We start from the raw sequence: 23139 nt of genomic DNA, 5'->3' as shown, positions 1-23139 counted from the left end.
GTTCCAATGCCTGACCAACCTTTTGGCGAAGAAATTTTTCCTAATATTCAACCTAAACCTCCCCTGGCAAAACTGGAGGCCATTTCCTCTTATCACGCATTACCTGGGAGAAGAGACCAACTCCCACCCCACCACTGCCTTTCCTTTCAATCCTTTCAGGTTGCTGTAAAGAGTGATAAAGTCTCCTCTGAGCCTTCTTTTCTCCAGGCTAAACACCCCTAGCTCCTTGTAAGACTTGTGCTCCAACCCTTCACCAGCTCTGTTGCCCTTTCTTGGACTCATTCTTGTACTTCAACATCTTTGTTGAGAGGGTCCCAGAACTGATCACAGCCCTCGAGGTGTGGCCTCACCAGTGCCGAGCACAGGGGGACAATCCCTGCCCTGCTCCTGCTGGCCACACCATTGCTGACCCAGGCCAGATGCCATCGGCCTTCTTGGCCACCTGGGCACAGCTGGCTCGTGTTCAGCTGCTGCTGAGCAGCACCCCCAGGTCCTTTTCTGCCAGGCCACTTCCCAGCTACTGTCCCCCAGCCTGTGGCACTGCCTGGGGTTGTTGTGACCCAAGGGCAGGACCCAGCACTTGGCCTTATTGAACCCCAAACCACTGGCCTTGGCCCATTGATCCAGCCTGCCCAGATTCCTCTGCAGAGCCCTCCTGCCCTCCAGCAGATCAACACTCTCACCTACCTTGGTGTCACCTGCAAACTGATTGAAGGTGAACTGAATCCCCTCTTCCAGACCACTGCCAGTAGTTTAACAGGACTGGCCCCAGGGGAGCAGCCTAGAGGAACACCACCCATGACTGGCCACCAGCTGGGTGCAGCACCATTCACCACCACTCCCTGGACCCTGCTATCCAGCCAGCTTTTTACCCAGCAAACAGTGCCAAGCCAAACCATGAGCAGCCAGTTTCTCGAGGAGAATGCAGTGGGAAATGGTGTCAAAGGCTCTAGGTAAAGCCCAGGTAGACTTTCACAGATATTCATAGTCTTCTCTATTTGTTTTTATGACTTACTTTGGTTATGATATTCATGTAACTACAATAGCAATGAAAAAAAGCATTACATGAAAGCTTCCTTCACTTTCAAATTTAGAGGTGTAGGGGGTTGCTTCTCATAGCTACCAAGTCAAACAATGGAAGTTTTTTATAGGATCTTCACAGTTTCTTTTGGTTTATACTTAAAAATGAGCTAGAATAACTGCACATTGAGAAGACAGTCTCAATTTGGTCTAGTTTTTCATACTTGCAGCAAACTACTTTAGGAACCACCTTCTGAAACACATCCACCCTCAGAATTGTTCCTTCCCACTCCCTACAGCTCCTTCTGGCTCCTGCTGTCACACAGCAGGCTAAACAGGCAGAAATAGCTTTAAAAAACCCTATTCAATGCCAAAAAGGAACACATTTCCGAGACTTCGGGTTCCCTAGTCCTGACAGATTTGGTCAGATGCTTAGCTTTGGCCACTCCTCATCTCTCCGCTAGGGCTCCTCTCAAATGCTATTTGCAGCTCCCTCTGCCCAAAAGGCAACCCAACCAACACTAGAAGCTGTCACAGTCCTTTATTGCATTGGCCTTGATATGGTTGTACTCAATAATATTGATTTCAGATATTCATTAAGAAACCAGGTTTCTTTTTTCTTCAGTTTTATTCTGATTTTATAACTTTCCTAAAATCAAAAGATAAAATTAATGTCTGTTTAGACCAAAAGTAAAAGCAAATATAGGGAGCATGCTTCATTTTGCAGCTGAAGAGAATTTTTCTCTTTCATATTTTAATTTCGAGCTGGTTGATGATACAGAAGGTCATCATTGTTCCAGCGTTACTCACTTCTGCTGAAACTCTAGCTTCTGGAATACCTGTATATCTAATGATATACATATGACACCCATGCAAAATATGTCTTACACACAATAGAGCTGCCAGTGTAGGAGAATGAAGAGATTAAGAGGAAGTAAAACTACACTACCATTCCACAGAGAAAAGTGGTCCCATTCAGGACAGAGCAAAGTAGAACAGTAGGTGTAATATTAAGAAAGCTTGGTCTCTGGTTACATAAACACAGAAACTTGCTTACCAATTAAGATCTAGTTAATTGCAAGTAAATTTTTTGATCTTTATGCTCCTTCTGATTTTGTTCAATTTCAGAATTAACATGAAATAATAGTTACAAGCCTCAAATACTCTTCTTCCTCTTTCCTGCCATTTTTCTCTTTTGCCCTCCCATCTCACCCCTCTAGGTTTGATACATGAGGAGCACAACACATGAAATGGTAAGAGATGATTTGCTGGGAGCACATACCTCTCTCTACTGACAGTATGAGCAATGCCAACACTGCAGAAACATGCAATACTGTCTCATCTGCAAGTGAGCTCTTCACAGCTTCACTGGTACCCATGGCTCTGCACATCCTGCAATTTACAGCTGGACCCGTAATAGACCCATCTTTTCTCTAATAGAAAAATGAACAGCTGTACAGCTCTGACAGCCAACTCCTTCAATCTGTACTCATCCAGAAATTTTCCTTGCTGTTTCTTTCCTGAGGGGCTAGTTATGTGGCTAATCAATTATCTGTCAGTTTTGGTTTTGGATGGGTTTTCTTTGGTGTGTTTAAGCACATTCCTGCATGGGTATTATGAACCTTAAGATTTCTTCCAGGAACCTTACACTCCTTGTTATTAACAACTAGAATTGCTGAAGCACAAAAAGCTAAAAGCTAGCAGTAATGCTCTGAAAATTTCACTTTAATTTTTTTTTCCACTGGGCAGCAATTTTATAGTCTGTTTCTAGTCTTAACCTTCTTTTTTAGTGCTAAGCAATCAGAAGTGAGAAAATTACTTTTTCAGTCTGTATAAAAAATACAATCCCTAATATTCAAAGTCCTAAGGGCATTTGCATCTCATACTAAAACCTAATTCGTAGGTGTTGCAGTTTTTTGTTTGGTTGGGGAATGTACTGAGTTTTACCATTATGTATGTGTAAACCAATAAAGCCACTCATCTGGGGGCTAATGAGGGAAAAACTTTCTGTATGTCGCATTTCCATGCACTATAAGCAACACTGTAGGGATAAAGATGCAGAAATCCCAGTGCAGACTGAAATATAGTAAGATTGAATGTTTTGTGGTCTTCCACACAGTATGAAGCATGTGATTTTAGGAATCAAATCAACAGGTACCCTACAATCACATGCAATTTGTATTACGAGGAAATAAAGAGGAAAAAAAATCAGAAATCTTACTTCTTATCAACAATGACTTCTTTTGATTTACACTCACTAAAAATTATGTAACTTCATATGAAGCAACTTCAAAAGCAGGCTCATGATGTGGAGATACACAGACCTAGCAGTAACAGCTGATGGGAAGACCACATTTCAGACTCATCATTTTAATGCAACATGGCTGTGTACCTCCGCTAAAGAGAAAACACTGGATACCTAAACAGCTAAGAAATTTCTGAGCTAAAAATATTCCAAAAAAGCCAACAGTGAATATCTTCTTAGAAGGACCCTTTAAAGACAAATCTTCATCTCTAGCTGAAAGCATGTCTGGTGTTCCCAAGCACGGTAAGTCTCTGATCCACCATTGCCCAGGCTGGAACAATATTTTTCAAAGAAGCTTAAAATATTGGCAAGAGCTCCCCTTACTGGTCTGCCTTCAAACTGTCAGCTCTTCAGTCCTGAAAATCTTCTTATATGAAACAAAGATTGGTAAAATATTACAAATATTCCTCATTTAGGAAAAAAACCCCAAACCTGGTCTACATAAAATTTGTATCAGATATCCTATTGTTTAAATGTCTGATTAACTGCTAAGTCACAACCCCAAATATAATGACTTAGTTTAGGAAGAAACTGTTCTTTCATCACTGTGAACTTCATCTTATTCTGAATCCTTGATTTTTGTACAGCACATATAGGCCTTGCCACAGTCTAAATTACAAAATAAACACCCAGTTCTAACATACTGAGTAATGCACTCATTTCACAGCAACCACCATGAGCTTCAGTGGGATCATTTGAGGGATAAGCAAGGAGTCAGTGTGGAAATTTATATGGAATTTGGAAGTGCAAAAAAATTATTATGAACATTTACTGTTTTCTTCAATGGCCTACTGTTTGATTTTAAGAGCAAAACCATGTTGGTTTATATGATTAAAGAGTGGTTGAGATATATATATATAGATATAGACGTATTTATACACATTTATATATGCTCTTCAGTGCCCTACTTTAGTAAGCTCAGCCTAGGGGCCGACTGAACTTCTGTGATGAAGATGCCAACTAAGAAAGCTTAAATTTAAGTAATTTTAATGATACCATGAAATACCATTAGCTTCAACTCACAGTAAACAATTTTGTTTACTTCAGCTCACAGTAAACAATCCTGTTAATGTATAAAATACATGTTCTCTGGATTGTTCTCACACACATGAGGTGGCCCTGCAGTTGAGTGAGAAAAAACTGTAAAATCTGTTGTTATGGCACATTAGGGAAAAAAAGAGGGAATCAGAGGATATGCTTTTGAATTCATCCTACAAACCTGAAAAGACTGTAAAATAGGATTTCTTAATGTACAACAGCCATTGGAGGAGGTTTAGTACAGTGCATCATCCAGCCATCCAGCTCTCACCACTACATCACAAAAACAAAAAAACAAAAACCCCCAAGTTTGCCAAATGTCATTATAAGTACATTAAGAAAATAAACAAAACCACTATAATTCAAATGAATTCAGATGCCTAGTTTTTTTGTGAAACACAGGCAGTTTAGATACTGCCTGTGATTAGAGTCAGATCCACTCAGTCTGGTTCTCTCAGGTAAAATGGTAGAATTTCCCGAAGCATTCTCTATTTTCTTTCAACAGCAATCTCTATTTTCTTTCTTGAGGACACATCCATTCTCTCTAGTGATTGTTGGTTATTTCCTTCTTTACTGCACTGGACAGTTACTCTTCCTGAGCTAGCCGTTGTACTAGAGAGAAGGAAGGGGACTCAGGTATTGGTCACAAGCAAACCAAGTAATTACAACCCCTATCTGTACTGACCAACCAGGGTCATATTCATTGTGCTGCCAACCTCCATGCTAAAATAAGTCCCTCTCCAGAATTAGTTTATCCCACAATTTATAAAACTATCTAAATATCTGACATGTTTTCACATAGCCTTCTTTGAAGACCATTAATAAACAGAATTTTTTTAAACTCTGAGGTTTGGAACAAAAATCTCAAATTTAATAGTATAATCTTCAATAAAAATGAGATGTTGTTGCTTTATTTCACTAGGAAGCTCAATTTTCAGTTTCCATCCCTCTCTTCCCACATAACATTTTGTTTGAGTTATTCTCTTACCTTGCTTTAGAGATGTCTCATCTTTCTGTCAAATACAACTCTTTAGCTTCTGTATGTGTTAACAAAACAAGAATTTATGAGCATGTTCAAGTTACAATGACTACACTGGAGCAACTGTTTACATCACAAAATGCTAACAAGTGAACTTCAAATCCTATTTAGATCTAAGTATAAATAAGCAGCAAGTAATAAATGAAGGTCAAGTCTGTTTTATGTAATTGAACCACCATGCTCTTCTTCCGGAACATAAAGTAATTTTAACTCAAACTGAAAGCAAAAAGTGCGCAGTGAAAGCCCTTCAAGACAAGATTTGGTGCTTTTACAAGCAGCAACAAGTCTGTCATTCAAGTTCTATTTTTGCTGCTCAAGCAAGACCTGAGAACACTATAGTTCTGTGCTAGATACTAGCAAAAAAGTGAAGTTACTAGTTATGGATACAAACATTAAGTTAACATACTATATTCCAAATACAGTAAGAGCTGATTTTCTCACCCTATCAACTCTTATTATCAAAGCATGGATATATCCAAATGGATCCCCTAAACCTTTTATTCTCAAATGTTTCCAGCCTTTAAAAAAATGTATCTTTAGCACAGTGTTTCATTCCAAGCTGTACTCACCCATAGTATTTCACACCTGAATGAAAACCAGCACAAATATTTAAAATATGTATATGTAAATGCTGGCTATCTGAAAATATATGGATGTTTTTAACACTAGTATTTACTTTTCTCCCATCTGGCCAAATGTTGTTGAAGCATATAAGTTACAGGACTACATGCATTTAAAAATAATCAAAACCTTTCAGAGGGCCAGGTTTATTCAAATCCCAGAAACCCTTGCTTGGGTTTTTTGTCTGTCGGCTTTTTAAATTCATACACATACTCAAGTTCTAAGTCTCCTCCTTGGATTTCCTTTACCATACTGCCTGATTCAAGATCCCTTTTTTCCCTAAGAACTACAGTGAACTTGGCTCCTTAGACTACATATATCAATTTACATCTTTACATCTTTTGTTTATTCTTCCAGCACAAAATTGGTTACACCTTGTTAGGGTACAGGAAGGATCAAAAGAATTCACTGAAGTTTAGAGGTTTAGAAGTTTAGAGGTCCATGAACTTCTTTGCGCAAAAAAAACCCAAATTGAGAGCAGAGAGTAAGAGAATGCATGCCCAACTGTTCAGTTTATACAGTTTGGAACTTCTATCCCTCTGTACTACATAAGCCATTTATCAGTTGTAAATACAAGCTAAAATACAGGGAATGCAGCAGCAAAGCTGTACAATTAACCAGGAGAAAAATATAAGAACTGCAAGAAGTTTATTATAGACTGAAAAGGAAAATCACAATAGAAATGGAGCACTAGACAAGGTAAATACAGAGAAGCCTAACATGTAGAATTCCAAACATGACTTTTCAAATGCTGTCATTTGAAGAGAGAGCAATGGATGATTTACCTTTCAGCAGAATCTGGATGGAAAATAAACTAGGATTCCAAAGAAAGTAGGCAGACACTTCTAAATAAATTGTAGTAAGTTATGCCATGTTAAAACTGATTATTTCTCCAGTAAATGAGCACCAAATAATCTTCCACAAAATAACAGTTATGAGGTCAATGTTTGATCAGTCTCTTGAGATCAATCTCAAGAAAGAGGTAAGGAACCATCACAATTCTTAATTAAGATTTAAACTTCTTACTTCAGGTAAAGACATGTAGCTGGTTCTTAATCTACATGACCAGGGAAGCACCCAGTTGTGAAAGAAAGAGATTAAACAACTCGGACCAAAACTCATTTTTCTATACAGTCAGGGAAAAGGGAAGGTACCAGAAAAGACAGGACATTAAATTTTACAGGGCTATTTGCTCATCCACATGAGCCTGAATAAACACAATTCTACAGAACTTTCTTTGGACAGCTTTTTGATTTAAAACATGGAGTGAAACTTTCTCCTGAAGATTCCCTATTCCTGAGAGAAAAAAAAAGCAAACCAAATAACCAATCTGAACAAGGACAAACCCACCAATTAATCTGATATCTGCTGGACATGAGAAGCAAGCAGTAGTGGGAGAGTCAGTAAGGAAAACTGTTCCTTACAAAAGTCTTTCTCTTTATACTTGTTCTTTTTTTCAAAGACAAAAATGATGGCATCTATGTGATGTACATGAGTAGGTCTGAAAATCAAGCCAGTGTCTGAGCTAAAGTTAACAACAGAGTGTAAAAAACCCACAACAACCAAACCATAACACTACAAAGTTTTTTCTTTGCAGTTAAAGACAATAGGGGAGAAAGAACTAATCTGAAAAAAAAAAAAAGTTACCAAAAATTCAAACCCAGCTTTCTTGTTTGTTAGGTAGAGCATGGGAGTCTGATCATGTAACTTATTGTGACTACCAGCTTCAGCGAAAAAATACAAGCAATTATACCTATAATGAATGGGACTGGTCTCCCATTTCTGTTACCCTTTTTATTTACGATGATCTAGGGCAATGGATTTTGCTGTCCCAATCCCCCATATCCATCCTTCCCCTCCAAACTCTCACCACCATTCCCCAGTCTCAGAACAACTCGGACAGCAAAGCCTTGGTAAAAGCAGGCAAGAAGTACAGGGCATTTGTAACATGTTTTAACAAAAAACCCCGCAACAATCTCAACCCCAAACAACATAACAAAACACTCACACCAATTCTCATCTTGCTGTAAAAAACCCATCAAGTCAGAGCAGTATCTGACCATGCCTCCAATGGAGAGAGATGTTCCATCAAGCACAGATCATACTTGAACAGACATTCTTTACTTTCTATCAGTCACACTATAATCCCATTCAATCACAAACAGGAACACAACACGTCAGAGGACCTCATACAGCAATTCAATAGAGAAACACTGCTCTACTTTTTGGGTCATATCACCTTGCAAGATGAAAGCCTAAAGGAAAACCAGAGAGCATGCATCAAAAATTTTCAAGGGAACTCCTCAAGTGTATAATTTTAAGCATTTTAATAAAGATACCACATACTTTCAAAATGAGAAACAAAATCCAATTCAAGTCTACTTTGCCTATGAAAATGATGCATTTCCTATAGTAGCAACTTCTGTGTAGAACTTACATACTACAGTATTATCTATTAAAACAGTAACAACCCAGACTATTGAAATTCACTGTTGCAAAACTTGCAGCCATCTCATTTCTCTGGTTTTTCTCACTTCTGAGTAATAGGAAACGAGTTCTGGTCCATTAACTCGCCCACTCTCTCCTGGAGGAAGTTGACCAACTCAGCTAATACAAAGACATGAGTTTCATCCAGGTCTTGTATGATGAACTTCTTTCCCAAAGCATTTGATTCATCCAAGTAGAGCAGAAACTGTTTCATTGCTGGGTCACTGTAAAGACAAACACGTATCAGATCCCATCTCACAGTTACAAACAGAAGAAACACCATTTAAAGACACTCACAAAGATTTTAGGAAAACTAGAATTAATTTCAAGAGTCACTCACAACTTAAACAGTTTGTGAAGCTTTAGTAAAAGCTGCTTCTTTCCAAGTAGTTTTGGTTACTATAGAGACAAAAATTAACTGGCAATGAAGTCTAATGAGTAGAACCAGCTGCTTGACTAGCAGAGAAGTTCCCATCTGCTGCTGCTGCTGCTGCTAAGGCAGCTTAAAAAAAAACCAAACCAAAACTAAAACTCAAAAGGCAAGACTGAACTTCCACTTTCAGCAACAGCCTCATAAAAACATGTCTTCTTAAAGCATAAGGATAACCAAAAGACAAGAGAACACAGTTCTCACTCAAAGTAGTATAGCACAGACAAAGAGTGCTCATACTAGAATTGTGCATTTCTCACACTCTAGCTGAACAGTCATGATGTCACCTTCTAAATTAAATTTAAATGTTTAGAAGAAAACATTTTGGAAGTATGAAACTCCTTTTATGCAGTCATAGATTGCAAGAGATAGATTTGCATAGATGCAAACATATTAACAGATTAAGTGTACAGCAAAAATCTCCCACATCATATAATGCCATACAATGACCCCACAAATCCTGAGTGATGCTTCTTTTTATTCTGGAGATAGCCAGGGGCCTGAGTCTCAGTCCAGAGATGAGATTATATGAAAACAGGTACATTGCACCTATACTAAAAACTGACATTTAGAAACTCCAAGGACATTCCTTTTGAATATGATCTACAAACAGAACCACATGTTAGCCTTGCATGGAATTCAGTCTAGGGCTGATTCAAAAAAAAGCAAACAAGAAAGGGGAAAAGAAAGATTACCTCATCTCCCTCAAGAATCAGCAGAGAAATACTTTTTTTCACAAACAGCAACAGTAAGAAACTCTGTTTGCAAGCAATATAAAGAACAAAAGGGAGCATCTGATATTTTCAAGGAAAAATTGCCATGGTAACTGGATCATTCATACTAGGGTAAGTTGCACCTGACAATCATATAGATAACTTACATATACAGCTAAAATTTTTGTGTACCTTTTAAAAAATGTGACAATGTTGGGGGACCATCAGACATGATAGAATATAGCTTTGAAGCATAATTTCTCACAGTTAATGCTTATTTTAAGCATTTTATATCCTTTTCTCTACTTTGCAAAATTAAAATAATCTCCAGACTATTATACATTCTGAAAAACTGTATTTTTTTAACAATGCGATTGCTAACATTTTGCCATCATTTTTTTACCCCATATTCATTAGAGGTTTCTTTTCTTTAAGGAGGTTAGGCATGAGCGGAAAACAGTCTCTTGAAAAGAAAAATGTGAGTTTGGAATTAGGATTATCTACAATTGCCTTCTCTTTCTTCCCCCAATGGCCGTACTCTTCTCTGCTTGTTCAGCATCACCCTTCCCCACAACAATTCCTTTTGTCTGGTCTCTTCAATAACTTAGATTAGCTCCAGGTTTAAAGAAACACAGTCTTTGACACAAGGAGATGCAGTAAATGCTGTTACTCACCACTCAACCAGAACACCTTTCAGGACATTCACCATCTTCCCGGTTCCTTTACGAGCACTGGAGAGTCGGCAAGAGCAAGCCCTGCTTTGGATCGCACTGGCGACCACAGGAAATCTGAACGCACAACACCCCCAACAAACAAACAACGCCTCGGTTAAACTCAAAGAGTCTTTACGACAACCCACTCCGCAGCGGAATTGCTGGTCCCTCCTGCCCCTCACCTCAACCTTGGTCAGAGGGGTTCCCAAGAGACCCGAACCCTCTCACCCACCCGTCCCCTCCGCCTTGCTCAGAGGGGTTCCCAGGGGGCCCGGTCCCGCCCCTCACCTCCGCGGCAGATAGAGGGTTTCCCGCTGGACCCGCTGCCTCGCCCCCGCTGCCTCGCCCCCGCTGCCTCGCCCCCGCTGCCTCGCCCCCGCTGCCTCGCCCCCGCTGCCTCGCCCCCGCTGCCTCGCCCCCGCTGCCTCGCCCCCGCTGCCTCGCCCCCGCTCCCTCACTCTCACTCCCGCTCCCTCGCCCCCGCTGCCTCGCCCCCGCTGCCTCGCCCCCGCTGCCTCGCCCCCGCTGCCTCGCCCCCGATCCCTCACCGCCGCTCCCTCGCCCCCGCTGCCTCGCTCCCGCTCCCTCGCCCCCCCTCCCTCACCGCCGTCCCCCTCCCCGCCGCTCCCCGGCCGGCGGAAGTGCCCTGCCCGCGCACGCGCACGCGGGCCCCGGGCAGCGCCCGCGGATTGGCCGGCGCTGCCGGCGGCGCGATGGCGTCACGCGGCGCGCGGGGCCGCGCAGGGAGCGGCGGCGCGGGCGGAAGGTGAGAGCGGCGGCCCCGGCGCGGGGATGGCGGCCGGCACAGGGCGGGGGGCCGGGGCTCGGGGTAACCGGTGCTTTGTTCCTCCCCGTTGGAAGGAGGCACGGAGTCGCCCCCGTGTCCTTGCTTGTTTACGTGCTGCATTGCTTAAAGTTGGGTTTGCAGTGGTGGTTTTGTTGTGGTTGTTTTTTTTTTCCTAATACGCCCCAGTTGCGCAGTCGCGAAGCGGGTAGGGACGGGGCTCGGAGCTGCCTGGACCAGCTGTGAAACAGGGCGCGAAATGGATCCTTTCGCATTGCGTTTGTATGTCCCTAAGCATGGGCAGCTCGGCGTGAGCCGGCAGCGAGCGCTGGCAGCCCCGAGGGCTGAACCGGGCCAGCGGGGCCAGGGAGGCGATCCTGCCGCCCGCTCCGCTCTGGTGACACCGCGCCTGGGGTCCCCAACATCGGAAAGACATGGCGCTGAGAGAGTCTAGAGTCTAGAGAAGGGCCATGAAGTTCATAAGAGGACTGGAGCACTTCTCTTACGATTACAAACTGAGGAAGTTGGGGCAGTTCAGCCTAGAGAAGATAAGGTTGCATGCAGACCCCAAGCGACCTTCCAGTGTCTGAAGGGTCCTACAGGGAAGTCAGAGAGCCACACTTAATCAGGAACTGTAGTGTAGGACAAGGAGTAATGGGTACAAACGAAAAGAGGAGACATTTAGATTAGCTGCTTTGAAAGAAATTCTTGACTGTGCAGGTGGTGAGACACTGGAACAGATTTCTCAGGAAAGTTGTGGATGCCCCAGCCTTGGAGTTGTTCACGGCCAGGCTGGATAAGGCCATGAGCAGCATGGTCTGGTGGGAGTCTCCCTGCTCGTGGCAGGGGTGTTGGGATTAGGAGATCTTTAAGGTCAGCTCCAGACCCTTAACGTTTGATGCTTGCCCTCGGACCTGAAGAGAAACTCCTGGCAACAGAGAAGTGGTGTTCGCTTTGGCCTCCTGTGTTTGCAGATGCATGTTTTAAATTTTAGTAATTGTGGTACCTGCTGTCACTGAACCATATGTTTATTTCAGACTGTGGCTAGAGAGAAGAGTAGGTGTGAGTACTGTGATTCTGTGAATAAAAGAACTATCATGACATGAAGAGTTTGGAGGCAGGGGAGATTTTCTCTAGAGGACTGATTATCACTCTTAAAAGTGTTTCCCAGTGTGGTGTGCTCTGTTGAAATGACAGAAGTCAAAAAGCAATCTGCAGTGATTGTGATAGTGCTGGGGTACTGCTGATTGTTTTCAAAAATCTCCCAAACACAAGCAAGGGAGAAGGGAAAAATCAAAATTTTGGGGGAAATGAGAGAAGATATGTTAAAAGAAGGACACAAAAAGAGTCCCCTTGTTTAGAGATGGTGGGCACTGACGATAAAAGTGATATAAGCACTTTTGTTGGTCTGCAGAGATTACCTTAAATTCAAGGAGGGTATCAGGCTTCCATATTTCAACATCAGGTTTACACATGTGACATTTTATCATTTTGAGTTAATTGTGATTGTGGTAACAGAGCCCTAACTTGACGAGAATTTGATGAGTGTTTGAGAGATACTGGTGTGAGAGATACCGGTTTTTACATCCCTTTAAACACATTATCTCAATATTTCAGTTAGTATTAATGCACACACTAAAATTTCACTTAGAAAATACAAGTTTCATGTTACTTCTGCAATGCATGCAAAAAGTGTTAGTTTATATGTAGTAGTTCTTTAGGCCTTGTTAGTCAAAATGAAAGGCTTGCTTGCCAACACAATAAATTATGAACTTTTAAAAGCAGTTGGTTACTGAGTTATATTGAAGCCCATGTCATACTGAGTAATGTCTTGATGGAGATAGGACCATATCTGGTATTTAGGGAAGCATGACTAAGAAGTCAGAAAGGAAGCTTAGAAGCAGAGAAGTTAATTGGAGATACTTAGTCACTAAAGTCAGCAGTAATATAATTAATAAAGAGCTGCTTTAAACTTTTCTTATAATTGAAATTCCACCCATTAAATTGAGAATTTTGTAGAGTTATTTAATTGGAGTGCTTTATATGGAACAAAATGACATAAACATGGTTTATTGTGGCCTTTGCCATCATGACCTTAGCTGTAAAAAGACAGGAAAAAAATGCTACAGGATTTCTGCTGTAATTCTCAAATCAATCATTACTTTTTCTTTCTTTCTCCTCTCAATATGCAGAATGTCAGTGGCTGCTTACTGTGTATTTTGCTACAGAAAAATAGGAACCTCTGGTCCAGCCACAAAAAAACACCTACCCTGGAATGACATCAGTAAGTACAGCTCATTATGTATTGATCTGAAGTGTTAATAAATAGGAATGACCTGACACCATGTATAATTAAGTGATATTTAAGTTTTAAGCCCTTGAATACTTAGTAATTAAAAGCTTCTGTTTGCTTCTGCTCTCTGCTTCTGACCTTGCTTTGCCTGGTGATGTGTAATATGATACCAGCAGATTATCTGGGAACAGATAGGAACACTAGAAGAGGGTCTTTCCCTAACTAAATGTGGTCTCCTTAAACTATCCTCAATTTCACTTGTATCTGATTTTTTTTTGTAATCTCTAGAACCATGAAATAGTTACGTTCATCAACAGTGAATAAAGCTTGTTTCAATTATTTCTTTTTCCTTATTTACTTAAAGCTCTGCTTAGTCTCTGTTTTTTGGGGGCCTTTGGCATATGATGACAATTCTTACAATTCTGAAATTTATTTCTGAGCATTAAAGATAGGATATTTCAATTTCTGCTCTACAGGAAGCATTGCATTTTTTTTCTTTTTTCAAACTTCTCTGGCAGTTATTTCTTCAACATGTAGCTGCTGCCTCTTGTCTGCATGCAAAATTCTTATGGCCTCACAAAGATGGAAGCTGGTAGCAGTGGTTGTGGGGCAAATCTCCCAATTCATGCTGAGGAAAAGAAATTATTCATGATAGGTGAGATGTATTCCATTGGGTTTGCTGTTAGTGGTAGTGATAAGAGTTTCTCTGTATAGAGATCCTTATATCCAGATAATCAGATCAACTTTGTGGATACAAAGTAGCTGAAATCTGGAAGGAATCATTACATTTAAAAGGCAAATCGTTTCAAGTAACATGTATGTATTATTATGTCTTTGCTTTATAAATTAGATTCAATGGAATTATTTTTAGAAATGTATTTTCTTATGGGGACTCTGCAGGACTTGTCGAAGAACATACAAAGTCCTGTATGTAATAATATACATTGAAGAAATAGCTGCAACATGTAAAAAAAGTTAATTCCTTAAAATTATTTGGAGTTCCAAATCACAGGTAGTGTTGCAGGCAGAGAAAGTTTACTGTTGATTCTGGTAGCTGAGCAATGAATGCAGTTGAGGGGTAGAAATAGTCAGAGTAAATAGGACTGGCAGAATATGTTTTATCATCTTGCTTAGGAGAGCAGGAAATCCCAATCAAGTAATGTTTTCTCCAGTTGTAAATTTTGGTTCATAATTTCTTGAAAGGTAGAGAGCAATACAAAAATGTTTTTTAAAGCTTATTCTTAATGGTTGGTGTTCTTACTGTCTGATAATCAAATGGTAACTGTGTTTATATTGAGGTGATGCACGCAACTTTGACATTTGTTTTTAATTTTTTCAAGGAAAAGTTGCAAAGGTAACTGGATCACTTATACTAGGGTAAGTTGTAACTGATGAGCATATATGTAACTTATGGATACAGTTAAAATTTTAATATGTGTATCTTTAAAGAAATGTGATAATATTAGGGAACCTTAGAATATAGCCTTGAGGCACAATTTCTGATAGTTATAACTTATTTCAAGTATTTTATAGCCTTTTCTCTACTTTGCTGAATAATAATAATAATCAGCAGACTATTATGCATTTTGTAAAATGTGGATGATTTATACCAATGTGATTGCTGTGTTTTTTCATTATATTGTTTTAGTCGATATTCATATACAGTTTTTCTTTTCTTTAAAGAGGTTTTGTATTCATTACATATGAAGTCCTGTCCTTAAATAAGTTACTGCAAATCGATACTCAAGCTCTACATCAAGAAAAACTTAAATCCCATGTATATGTACGTGCAGCTTCTCTAAGTCCAAGTGAATATCAAGGTAAGATGCAATTGTTTGAGTTGTAAAAACAGAATTCTAAGAGAATAGAATGCTTCTGGAAGTCACCCTTATATAACAAGTAAAGTTGTATTTCCTGAAGTCTGTTACCAAGTAATGTCACCAAATTTATTTTAAGCTGCTGACTGGTTTTTTTTTTTTTTTTTTTTTTTTTTTTAAGAGAGTTCTTTCTATACATAGTTCACTATATATGAGATAAGTCTCTTTATATAACATCTGTATGTATATGTGTATGTATTTCTTTTTCCATATAGTTATGAAAAGTGATGTGAAGGAACTGTCTTTCAGACTTCCAGTAATATAAAAATACTCTTGTAGGTATTACATACAAAGCCAGAAAAGAAATCCATAAAGCAGTGAGGAAAATTCTACAAACAGAAGCTAAAATCTTCCGAAGACCTTTTGATGGTAGGTATTGAAAGCAGGACTTTATCTATGATTATTATTTTTTAACAGTAAGAAGTAGGGCAATTAGGAAGTAAACCATTTTTTCTTACAAAGTTAGCATGTTCATTAGAAGCTATATGTGATAATATAGCTTCCAATTTCTGTATTTATCTGGATTACCAGTCAGTTGTCTATTTTTTGTGTAGTAGAAAAATTTATTTTCTTTAAGTAAATGGAAGTGATTGTTAAGAGGAGATTTGAGGGTTGTTTTTTTTCCTTGTTCCAGAAGAGATTTAAAAGTTAAGATGCCAAGTTAATATTTGATATAATTTTTGTGTTAAAAAGGTATTTGTGGGTTGAAATACTCTCAAAATCTCACTTTAGAAAAGTAGGTAGGCTTTCATCAAAATTGACAATATTAACTGAAAGCAGCGAATTTTTTTTGGAACAATGTTGCTGTTTTTTCAAGTAATTTGAAACAAGAATTTCCTTTTGTATCAGAAACTGTGCTCCTGAGGCACACTGTGTATTCTCATTTGACTCTCTGTTAAATGATTATGGCAATGTGCATCTCCATTGTCATTGTGTGAAATTAATTCTTCAAGGTCAGAGCCTCAAGAGTTGCTAATAATTTGCAGCTCCTGCTGGTAATTCTGGTTGGTAAGTGTCAGCCAGAGGTTGTGTGTCACATAGATAGACAAAATAACAACTTGCTGCCACCAAAATGAGTCAAACTCACCACTTTAGGATCAGCTTTTTATTGATGTAATTGTGTCATTGTTTATTGTACTAATTTAAGGTTAGAATGTTGCACTCTAAATTACTGTAAATGAGTAATATTCAAATATTTAATAAACTACGTATTTCCTTACTCCACAAATATACATGTGGCTGATTAAAATGCTCATTAATAATAACTTGGATTTCATTTGTTTCCTGGTCAAAGAACAATTCAGTACCTTTGATGGAGAAGATCATGAGTGTGCCTTATGGCTTCTCTTAAAGAGAAGTCAATCAGAAGACAAAGCAATCCGACTGCAGGCTGTACAGGACCTGGCAAGCAACAGTCACTGGCATGGTAATGTATGCTGATGTAGCCTAATTTGTACCAGAAATTCCACAGTGTCTCAGTTAGCTGTTCCAAGTCTGCTGACAATATGAAGAAAAGCAAGTAGCTGCAGGAAGCATAAATATGCTCTGAAACTTGGTCTGAAACGTGGGGGAATTACTACATTTCAAGTAGCTGTTCTTTCCTAGTGCCCTGACACAGTGCAGATGTGTGCAGTGCAGGCCTCTCTCTGTTTCCCCAACAGAGGCTTGTAACCATTGCTGTGGTGTGGGAGAGCAGTTCATGCTCTTCAGTTCCTTGGGTTTCTGTTGGGATTGATAATGCAATCACAAGTTTTGGCAGGGATTTTTTTTTTTTTTAATAAGCCTCTATAGGAGTGAGTTTAAGGCCATGTTTAAGCTAATAAAAATTAGTAAGGAGCTGATAGGTAGTAATGACAAATTAAAGGTAGAGGGCTTGTATGTGCAAGCATTATCTGTAAGCCATTTTGTGTCCTAGTTATTGTTTAACAGTAATAAATTCTCCCTCTTCTCTAGCAGCAAATATCCTTGGAATACCAAGTAAAGGAGATGTGTGTATATGTGTATTTGTGTTTCCTCCTCTGTCATACCAGGCTACATAAACTAGTTGGCATTCTAGTCTGGATTCTCATTTTGGTAATTTAGTCAGTTGAGGATCTTTCACTTTTCTGGTGCAATTACACACCATGGGATTCATCTTGTTTCAAATTGCCTCTTTAAAATTCTAAATAATTTCCACAGGGAATTTACAGCAGCAAACTGTGTTTGCAAATGTTTGAGAGCTAGGATGTGACAAAACTGAGCTTTGTCCTTTGTAGACAAATACTGTAAGCAGGTGATTTCAGAGCACAAGATGTTCAGTATCAGGAACTTAGTTGCCTTTTATTATCTCCTTTTCTCTCTAGTGCTCACTGTTGTAGTATTTGGACATTTCGCAAACACTAATTATTCTTGCCAACTGCCTCATGAGGGAAACAGGCTTTTTTTTAACCTGATTCTTCAAACCAAATCAAAGAAAGTTTAGGACTGAAAGTATGTGTTAATTTTTTCACAACTAGGACAAAGTGTTCAGCTCCAGTGAGTTCAGTTTGCAGGCGTAAATGATCTCCACCGAAGGAAAAGTATTGCTGATCTGCGACTGTGAAAAGTATATTTTAAATGGCTTGTCAGTTTTGTGTAAAACAGTAACAGGAATAGAAGCAAATTTTTGTAGAAAACTGTTGATCCACTTCGAGATTATATTTTCCTTTCCTTCAATTTGCCACTGAATTATCAAACTGGCCTATAATGAACATTTAGTGCCCAGGTGTATGTCAGCTTAGTGTGGTGCTGGTCTAACATCTGCAGTTTTCAACTTTTGGAACTTATGGTTAGAAAATCAAAGGGGTTTTTTTAGTAGACTGCAGAGAAATGGTTCTTCTTTTCATGTATATTTACAAAGCAGATGACAAACTACATTTAAAGCAAAATTAAGCATTTAAGATTAGTTTTAACCCTAACATTGAAGTTCTTGTACAACAGATTATCAGTATGGCACAGTTGCTCAAACCTGTGATCAAAGGACTGCTATAGGTTTGGCTCGATCGAAAGATGTCGACCTTCGCTTTTTCCTGCCTCCACCACCATTGCCAAAAATTAAGACTGTAAGTAAAGGAAAAGTAGGTATGAGATGATTCTTAGTTGCTTGCTTCTTTTTTACTGCTTTTATTGTTAACTGTTGAAAGTGAAGTTCTTCTGAAGTAACTGACTAGTAGTAAAATACCAAAATACGAAACTGTATATATGATATACCCCTGGGGTATATCTGCATTAGAGAGTGGCATAATGGAAGGAAATGAGGTTGGAAGCATTGATCAATTACTATTCTTGGGCTGTATATCCACATGACATATTTACAAGCAGTGAAGTCTGAGCCCGTTACCAGTCTGACAGACACACTGCTTGTCTCTATCCAGTAGGCAATATGAAGAAATCATCCTTGTTTGCCTTGTTGGCACTGACAGAATCCTACATACAGAGTGTGTTCTTGGAGGCCTTTACTTCCTCAGTACTACTGTGGTACTCTGCTGTAGGCCCACCTCTTCACTGCCAGCCTTTGGATGTCAGCAAATCCTTATTGGATAAGTTTGGCCTTGCTTTCTTTTTAAGTTAAAAATTAACACGTTTTAAATGTGTGTGTATATATGTAGTATATGTATGAATGTCTGATGAGTCATGTCATCAGCTGTGTGTAGTTTTAGGCACCAGAGTATAAAGAAGACATTAGACTATTAGAGAGTGTCCAAAGGAGGGCAGTGAAGATGATGAAGGGCGTTGAAGGGAAGCTGTTTGTGGAATGGCTGAGATTACTTGGTCTGTTCAGCCTGGAGGAGACTGAGTGGAGACCATTGCAGTTAAAACTTCTTCATGAGGGGAAGCTGAGAAGCAGACACTGATCTCTTTGCCCTGGCAACCAGTGAGAGCACCTGAAAAAAATGGCCTGAAGCTCTATCAGGGGAGATTTAGTTTGGATATCAGGAAAAGTTTTTCACCCAGAGGGTCATTGAGCATGGTAACAGGCTTGCCAGGGAAGGGATCATGGCCCCAAGCCTGACAGAATTCAAGCAGCTTTTGGACAGTGCTCTCAGACACATGGTGTAATTCATGGGGTGGTCTTGTGCAGGACCAGGAGTTGGACTTCTATGATCCTTGTAGTTCACTTGCAACTCCAAGTATTTTATGATTCTATGAAAATTTCTATGTAGTTAAGAGTGAAAGTTTAAGTTTACTCTGCCAAGAGGAACTGTTTTTTCTTCTGCTCTTTGGAACCATTAGAATAAAGTCACCAAAATATGAACTGTAAACCTTGCTTCTTATCATTTATGTGGTGGATTTGTAATTATCAGTTTCCAAAGTCTTTACAGACTAAACTATTAAACTGAAGTTGCAGAGCACTTAAGGCCACGGTTGATATTTTATGGCCTCATTAGTATGGGTGATGCCATTATTTAAAATATTTCTCTCTTCTGCATTTTGTTTCATGCTTTAAACAAAATAAGCTAAAAGCTGTTTGTGCTTGCTTCTCACAGGATTATCCCATAGAAGATGAACTTCGCTTGTTGTTGGTATCTTTACCTCAGACTGGCCTTGATCCATGTGTCCAGTACTTCACATCTCTTGCATTACGTGAAAGTAGCCAGACTCTTGCTGCACAAAGGGTGAGTGTCCATCTGTAGAACAGAACTGTTTGGGTTCTTTGTTCCTGCAGAGCGCAAAGATACAAGCCTTTTTCCATATTTTGATCATTGTAAGAGGAAGAAAAATAATCACTTTGTGATTGTAGAACATGAGCAAAATCTCTTGTAAACAGTCTGTCTACTTGAAAGATTGTTTATATTTCCCAGCTGTACTAGTTGAAAGGTGTAGTTAAAGATTTTATCTTACGAGCCTTCCCATTAAGCAGACATTTCAACACTCTGTCCAGAACATTCCTTCCCCTATAGTTCTCATAAAATGATTTTTCACATTTCATCTTACTGTTGTTTGAATGTTCTTTTACTGACGAGGTTGTTAAACCTCTCTTAAGTCTCTAGTAAGATGATAGGTTGTTAGCATACCTTAAGCAGCAAACTCTGTTACATCACATGGCAGTGCCTCTCTGAAATAGGTCCCTGTTACCAAACCAGAATTAGAGTAGTCTATGGTCTGTTTGGACCTGGATCTAGGAATTCTTCAACTGTGTCTGTGCAGCAACTTCCTAAATGGCTTTAGGAATGTCATTTAAAGTGCCATTATTGTTTAAAAATTACAATGATGTCACTTTCATCTGCTCTCTCTTGTGAATTTTATTTTTTGTTGTTTAAAAGTTCTGGTTTCCTTGTTATTTTTATAAGATGCAATAACAAAAATGAATGTCATTTTAATAACAATGCTTGTCAGTCTTCATTTAGAATTTTCAGAGTGCAAAAACTCTTTATTTTCTATGACAGAGTTATGTTTGCTATCTTTACACTATCACTCCTTTACTGTTTTCACAGCCAGAGCTCGTGCTACAAAGGGAGCTTTGGTAAGACACCACACTTGGAAGTATTTTGATTTTTATTGAGGTTATGTTGGTCTTTCTGCTGCGTGATTGAGAGACTGGTCTTCTGAGGCTGTGCCACATATTGAAGACCTTTCTTCCTCCTCTTCTAAGTTTTGCAAGTCTAGAGTAACTCTGATTCTTGCTATTTTATGCTTAAGCAAATGATCTTAAAAGATGACATTCATTAACAAAATGAAAATACTACATTTTTTCCCCTTTATTGTATGTTTTGAAGTTAATAGGAGACCACACTGAAAATCTAGTTAATATTTCCAGTTAAAAATAGTAAATACTTTTATGATGTACTGTTGTGTAATTTGTACATTTTGAAAAGGGCATGCATGCTGTTCACTCTTTAAAGCAATTTCTATAGATCATTACACACTTAACATTCTAGATTAGAAATCCTTCTTTTATGTAGCCATTTGAAATATGTTACTATTTTTATGGTTTTTCATTTCAGGGAGGCTTATGGTGTTTCGGAGGAAATGGACTTCCATATTGTGAGACCTTGAGTAAAATCCCTTCAGAGACAGTGGAACTCTTCTGCTTGCAGGCTTTGGTACAGCATTCTAAGGTAATTTTTTTTTAAGCTAACTGAAAAGCTACATTTATAGACCTTTCTTTCTAATGCACTCTCATGTATTGGGAAGGAGTCTTCTTGTCTCCTACCACTTTCTCCTTCTGTTAGAATGTTTTAGACAGCTGAGTCAGGTGTGAAATGAACACATTCCTGTAGCAAAGTAGGGGTTTTTTCTCATGGGGAAGTGTATGTAAGTTTTGTTGCTGTTTCTAATTCACCCTTCCTTACAAGTTCCCCTATACTATCCCTTCTTTCACGAAGTAAAAGGGCAGCTCTGAGGCTCTAATGCCAGGTTTTCACAAAGCAAAATAGTGTCACGGATTCACTCTGATCAGAAACCAGAACAGAATGCAAACCTTACCCATACACAAAGGCGTTCTTTGGGCAGAATATTGAATGAATTAGCAAACAGCTAATACAGTGGCCTTCCTGGGACCAGTCTGTTTTTTGCAGACACAGGTGAAAAGTATGGAAGACATTTTTTAACAGTGATGCTTCTTTTTTTCTGTTGCTACATTCTTCTATGTACATTTAATTGTACAGAAGCCTAGAACACTGGAAAACAGCATTGAGAACACCAAATGGTTGCTGATAGTTGGGATGGATAAAGTGCAGTTTCCCAGTGTTCTTTTCACATCTTCCATATATGTATGAATTCTGACTTCTAGAACTAGTTAATAGTCTGGATTTTCAGTTTAAGCAAGTTGTGACTGCACTCATTCCAAATGCCTGTTGAAAGCCACAGACTTGAGGATAGCAGCAGTTCTGAAGCTACTGCTCATATTCATCTGGACTAAATTGTTGCCCTGAGGGTCAGTAATGATAGCAGCACTGTTTGGAATGTAAGAAAACCTGTTCATTTCAAAGAGAAGGAATTATAACAATTGCATTTTGGGTGATGGACAAGTGGCTCTGGCTGAGGTAGTGCTTTAGCAACTGCAGGCAGTTGACCTGTTCAGACTCTTGAACTTGAGTTGAAATTTGATCATGCCAAGTGGAGACCATTTCATCTCCCTCAGAGATGAAGAAGGGTTGAGAGGTGGTACTCAGAGATTTTCAAGTTGTCAGTTCATAGAAGTTAGGCATTTTGCATATTGAAATATCTATTTCCTCTTCAAATATGGCATAATAAATTCTAGATTAATAATAATTCTTATGCAGCAAGGACTATGTTATACCTACTTCTTAAAACTCCCTAATTTATTAATTAATAGCAGCTAAAAATCCTTTTGCAGAACATCTGTTTATTGTCACTGTATTTACTGTGTAATGCCAGATTTCTTCTCACTGTGATAAAATTGAAGCTAAAGGAGGCCTCCAGCTCCTGCAGAGGATATACCAGCTACGTAAAGATTCAGCAAAGATCCAGAGGAACATAATCCGCATTATTGGGAATATGGCTTTGGATGAACGTCTTCACTCATCCATAGTACGTGCAGGTAAAAGGAAAGCTGTCTCAGTGGTGGATTGCTACTCCAAAAGTTTCAGATAAACAAATAAGTAGAAAATGTTAATATGCTGTTCTGTAAATCCAAGCTGATGCCTGCCTGTTAAATACAGTGTGCATTTTTACACAAAGGAGAAGCAGCAAAGGCACAGGAAAAGACAGAGTGATTAAAAGTTTGCAAAGGTATGATATGAAGAACAAATAACTAAGACACTTAGCATGGAAAAGCAACTGGAAGAGAATATGATGGAGATTATATAAAATTCTCTTCACCAGTATAGAGAAGACA

The 23139-nt window shown here is 39.1% G+C and overlaps 2 protein-coding genes across 8 annotated transcripts in view; one reads left to right on the top strand and one right to left on the bottom strand.

Annotated features, from left to right (window-relative positions):
• Positions 1-8333: 8333 nt before the first annotated feature.
• GTF2H5 (general transcription factor IIH subunit 5) lies at positions 8334-11037 on the bottom strand. 3 transcript variants are annotated; one of them, XM_066315552.1, is made up of 3 exons: positions 10971-11037; positions 10328-10441; positions 8334-8734 (listed from the first exon to the last, which is right to left on the bottom strand). In XM_066315552.1, the coding sequence occupies exons 2-3, from the start codon at positions 10360-10362 to the stop codon at positions 8554-8556; spliced, it is 216 nt and encodes a 71-aa protein (XP_066171649.1). In that variant the 5' UTR covers positions 10363-10441; positions 10971-11037; the 3' UTR covers positions 8334-8553. The 3 variants fall into 3 exon arrangements, with proteins under 3 accessions (XP_066171649.1, XP_066171650.1, XP_066171651.1); XM_066315553.1 differs by lacking the exon at positions 10971-11037 and adding an exon at positions 10655-10740; XM_066315554.1 differs by lacking the exon at positions 10971-11037 and adding an exon at positions 10549-10570.
• An 18-nt stretch (positions 11038-11055) lies between these two features.
• SERAC1 (serine active site containing 1) overlaps positions 11056-23139 on the top strand; it is a 30602-nt gene continuing 18518 nt past the window's right edge. For 3 of the 5 annotated variants that reach the window (XR_010743232.1, XM_066315536.1, XM_066315535.1), the window contains exons 1-10: positions 11056-11132; positions 13343-13434; positions 14784-14820; positions 15127-15263; positions 15600-15689; positions 16615-16746; positions 18279-18400; positions 19826-19954; positions 21284-21397; positions 22680-22842. Coding sequence is in view for 4 of the 5 variants with exons in the window: in XM_066315536.1 (XP_066171633.1) it covers positions 11080-11132; positions 13343-13434; positions 14784-14820; positions 15127-15263; positions 15600-15689; positions 16615-16746; positions 18279-18400; positions 19826-19954; positions 21284-21397; positions 22680-22842 (1069 nt within the window). In the remaining variant the exon portion in view is untranslated. Of the gene's footprint in view, positions 11133-13342; positions 13435-13919; positions 14099-14783; positions 14821-15126; positions 15264-15599; positions 15690-16614; positions 16747-18278; positions 18401-19825; positions 19955-21283; positions 21398-22679; positions 22843-23139 lie in introns of those variants that run through there. The other 2 variants (XM_066315538.1, XM_066315537.1) reach the window with 2 other exon arrangements.

This window comes from Sylvia atricapilla, chromosome 3, assembly GCF_009819655.1.
Source record: "Sylvia atricapilla isolate bSylAtr1 chromosome 3, bSylAtr1.pri, whole genome shotgun sequence".
Taxonomy (NCBI): domain Eukaryota; kingdom Metazoa; phylum Chordata; class Aves; order Passeriformes; family Sylviidae; genus Sylvia; species Sylvia atricapilla.
The sequence above is the reverse complement of the archived record's forward strand: the minus strand, read 5'-3'. Positions and strand labels throughout refer to the sequence as shown.

What these genes read in the sequence shown, in the direction of transcription:
- GTF2H5 (XM_066315552.1), bottom strand. Translation starts at nt 10,362, where the DNA reads ATGGTGAATGTCCTGAAAGGTGTTCTGGTTGAGTG. An exon ending in AAAGGTGTTCTGGTTGAGTG is followed by an intron (nt 8,735 to 10,327) that starts GTGAGTAACAGC and finishes TTGTCTTTACAG; the next exon opens with TGACCCAGCAATGAAACAGT.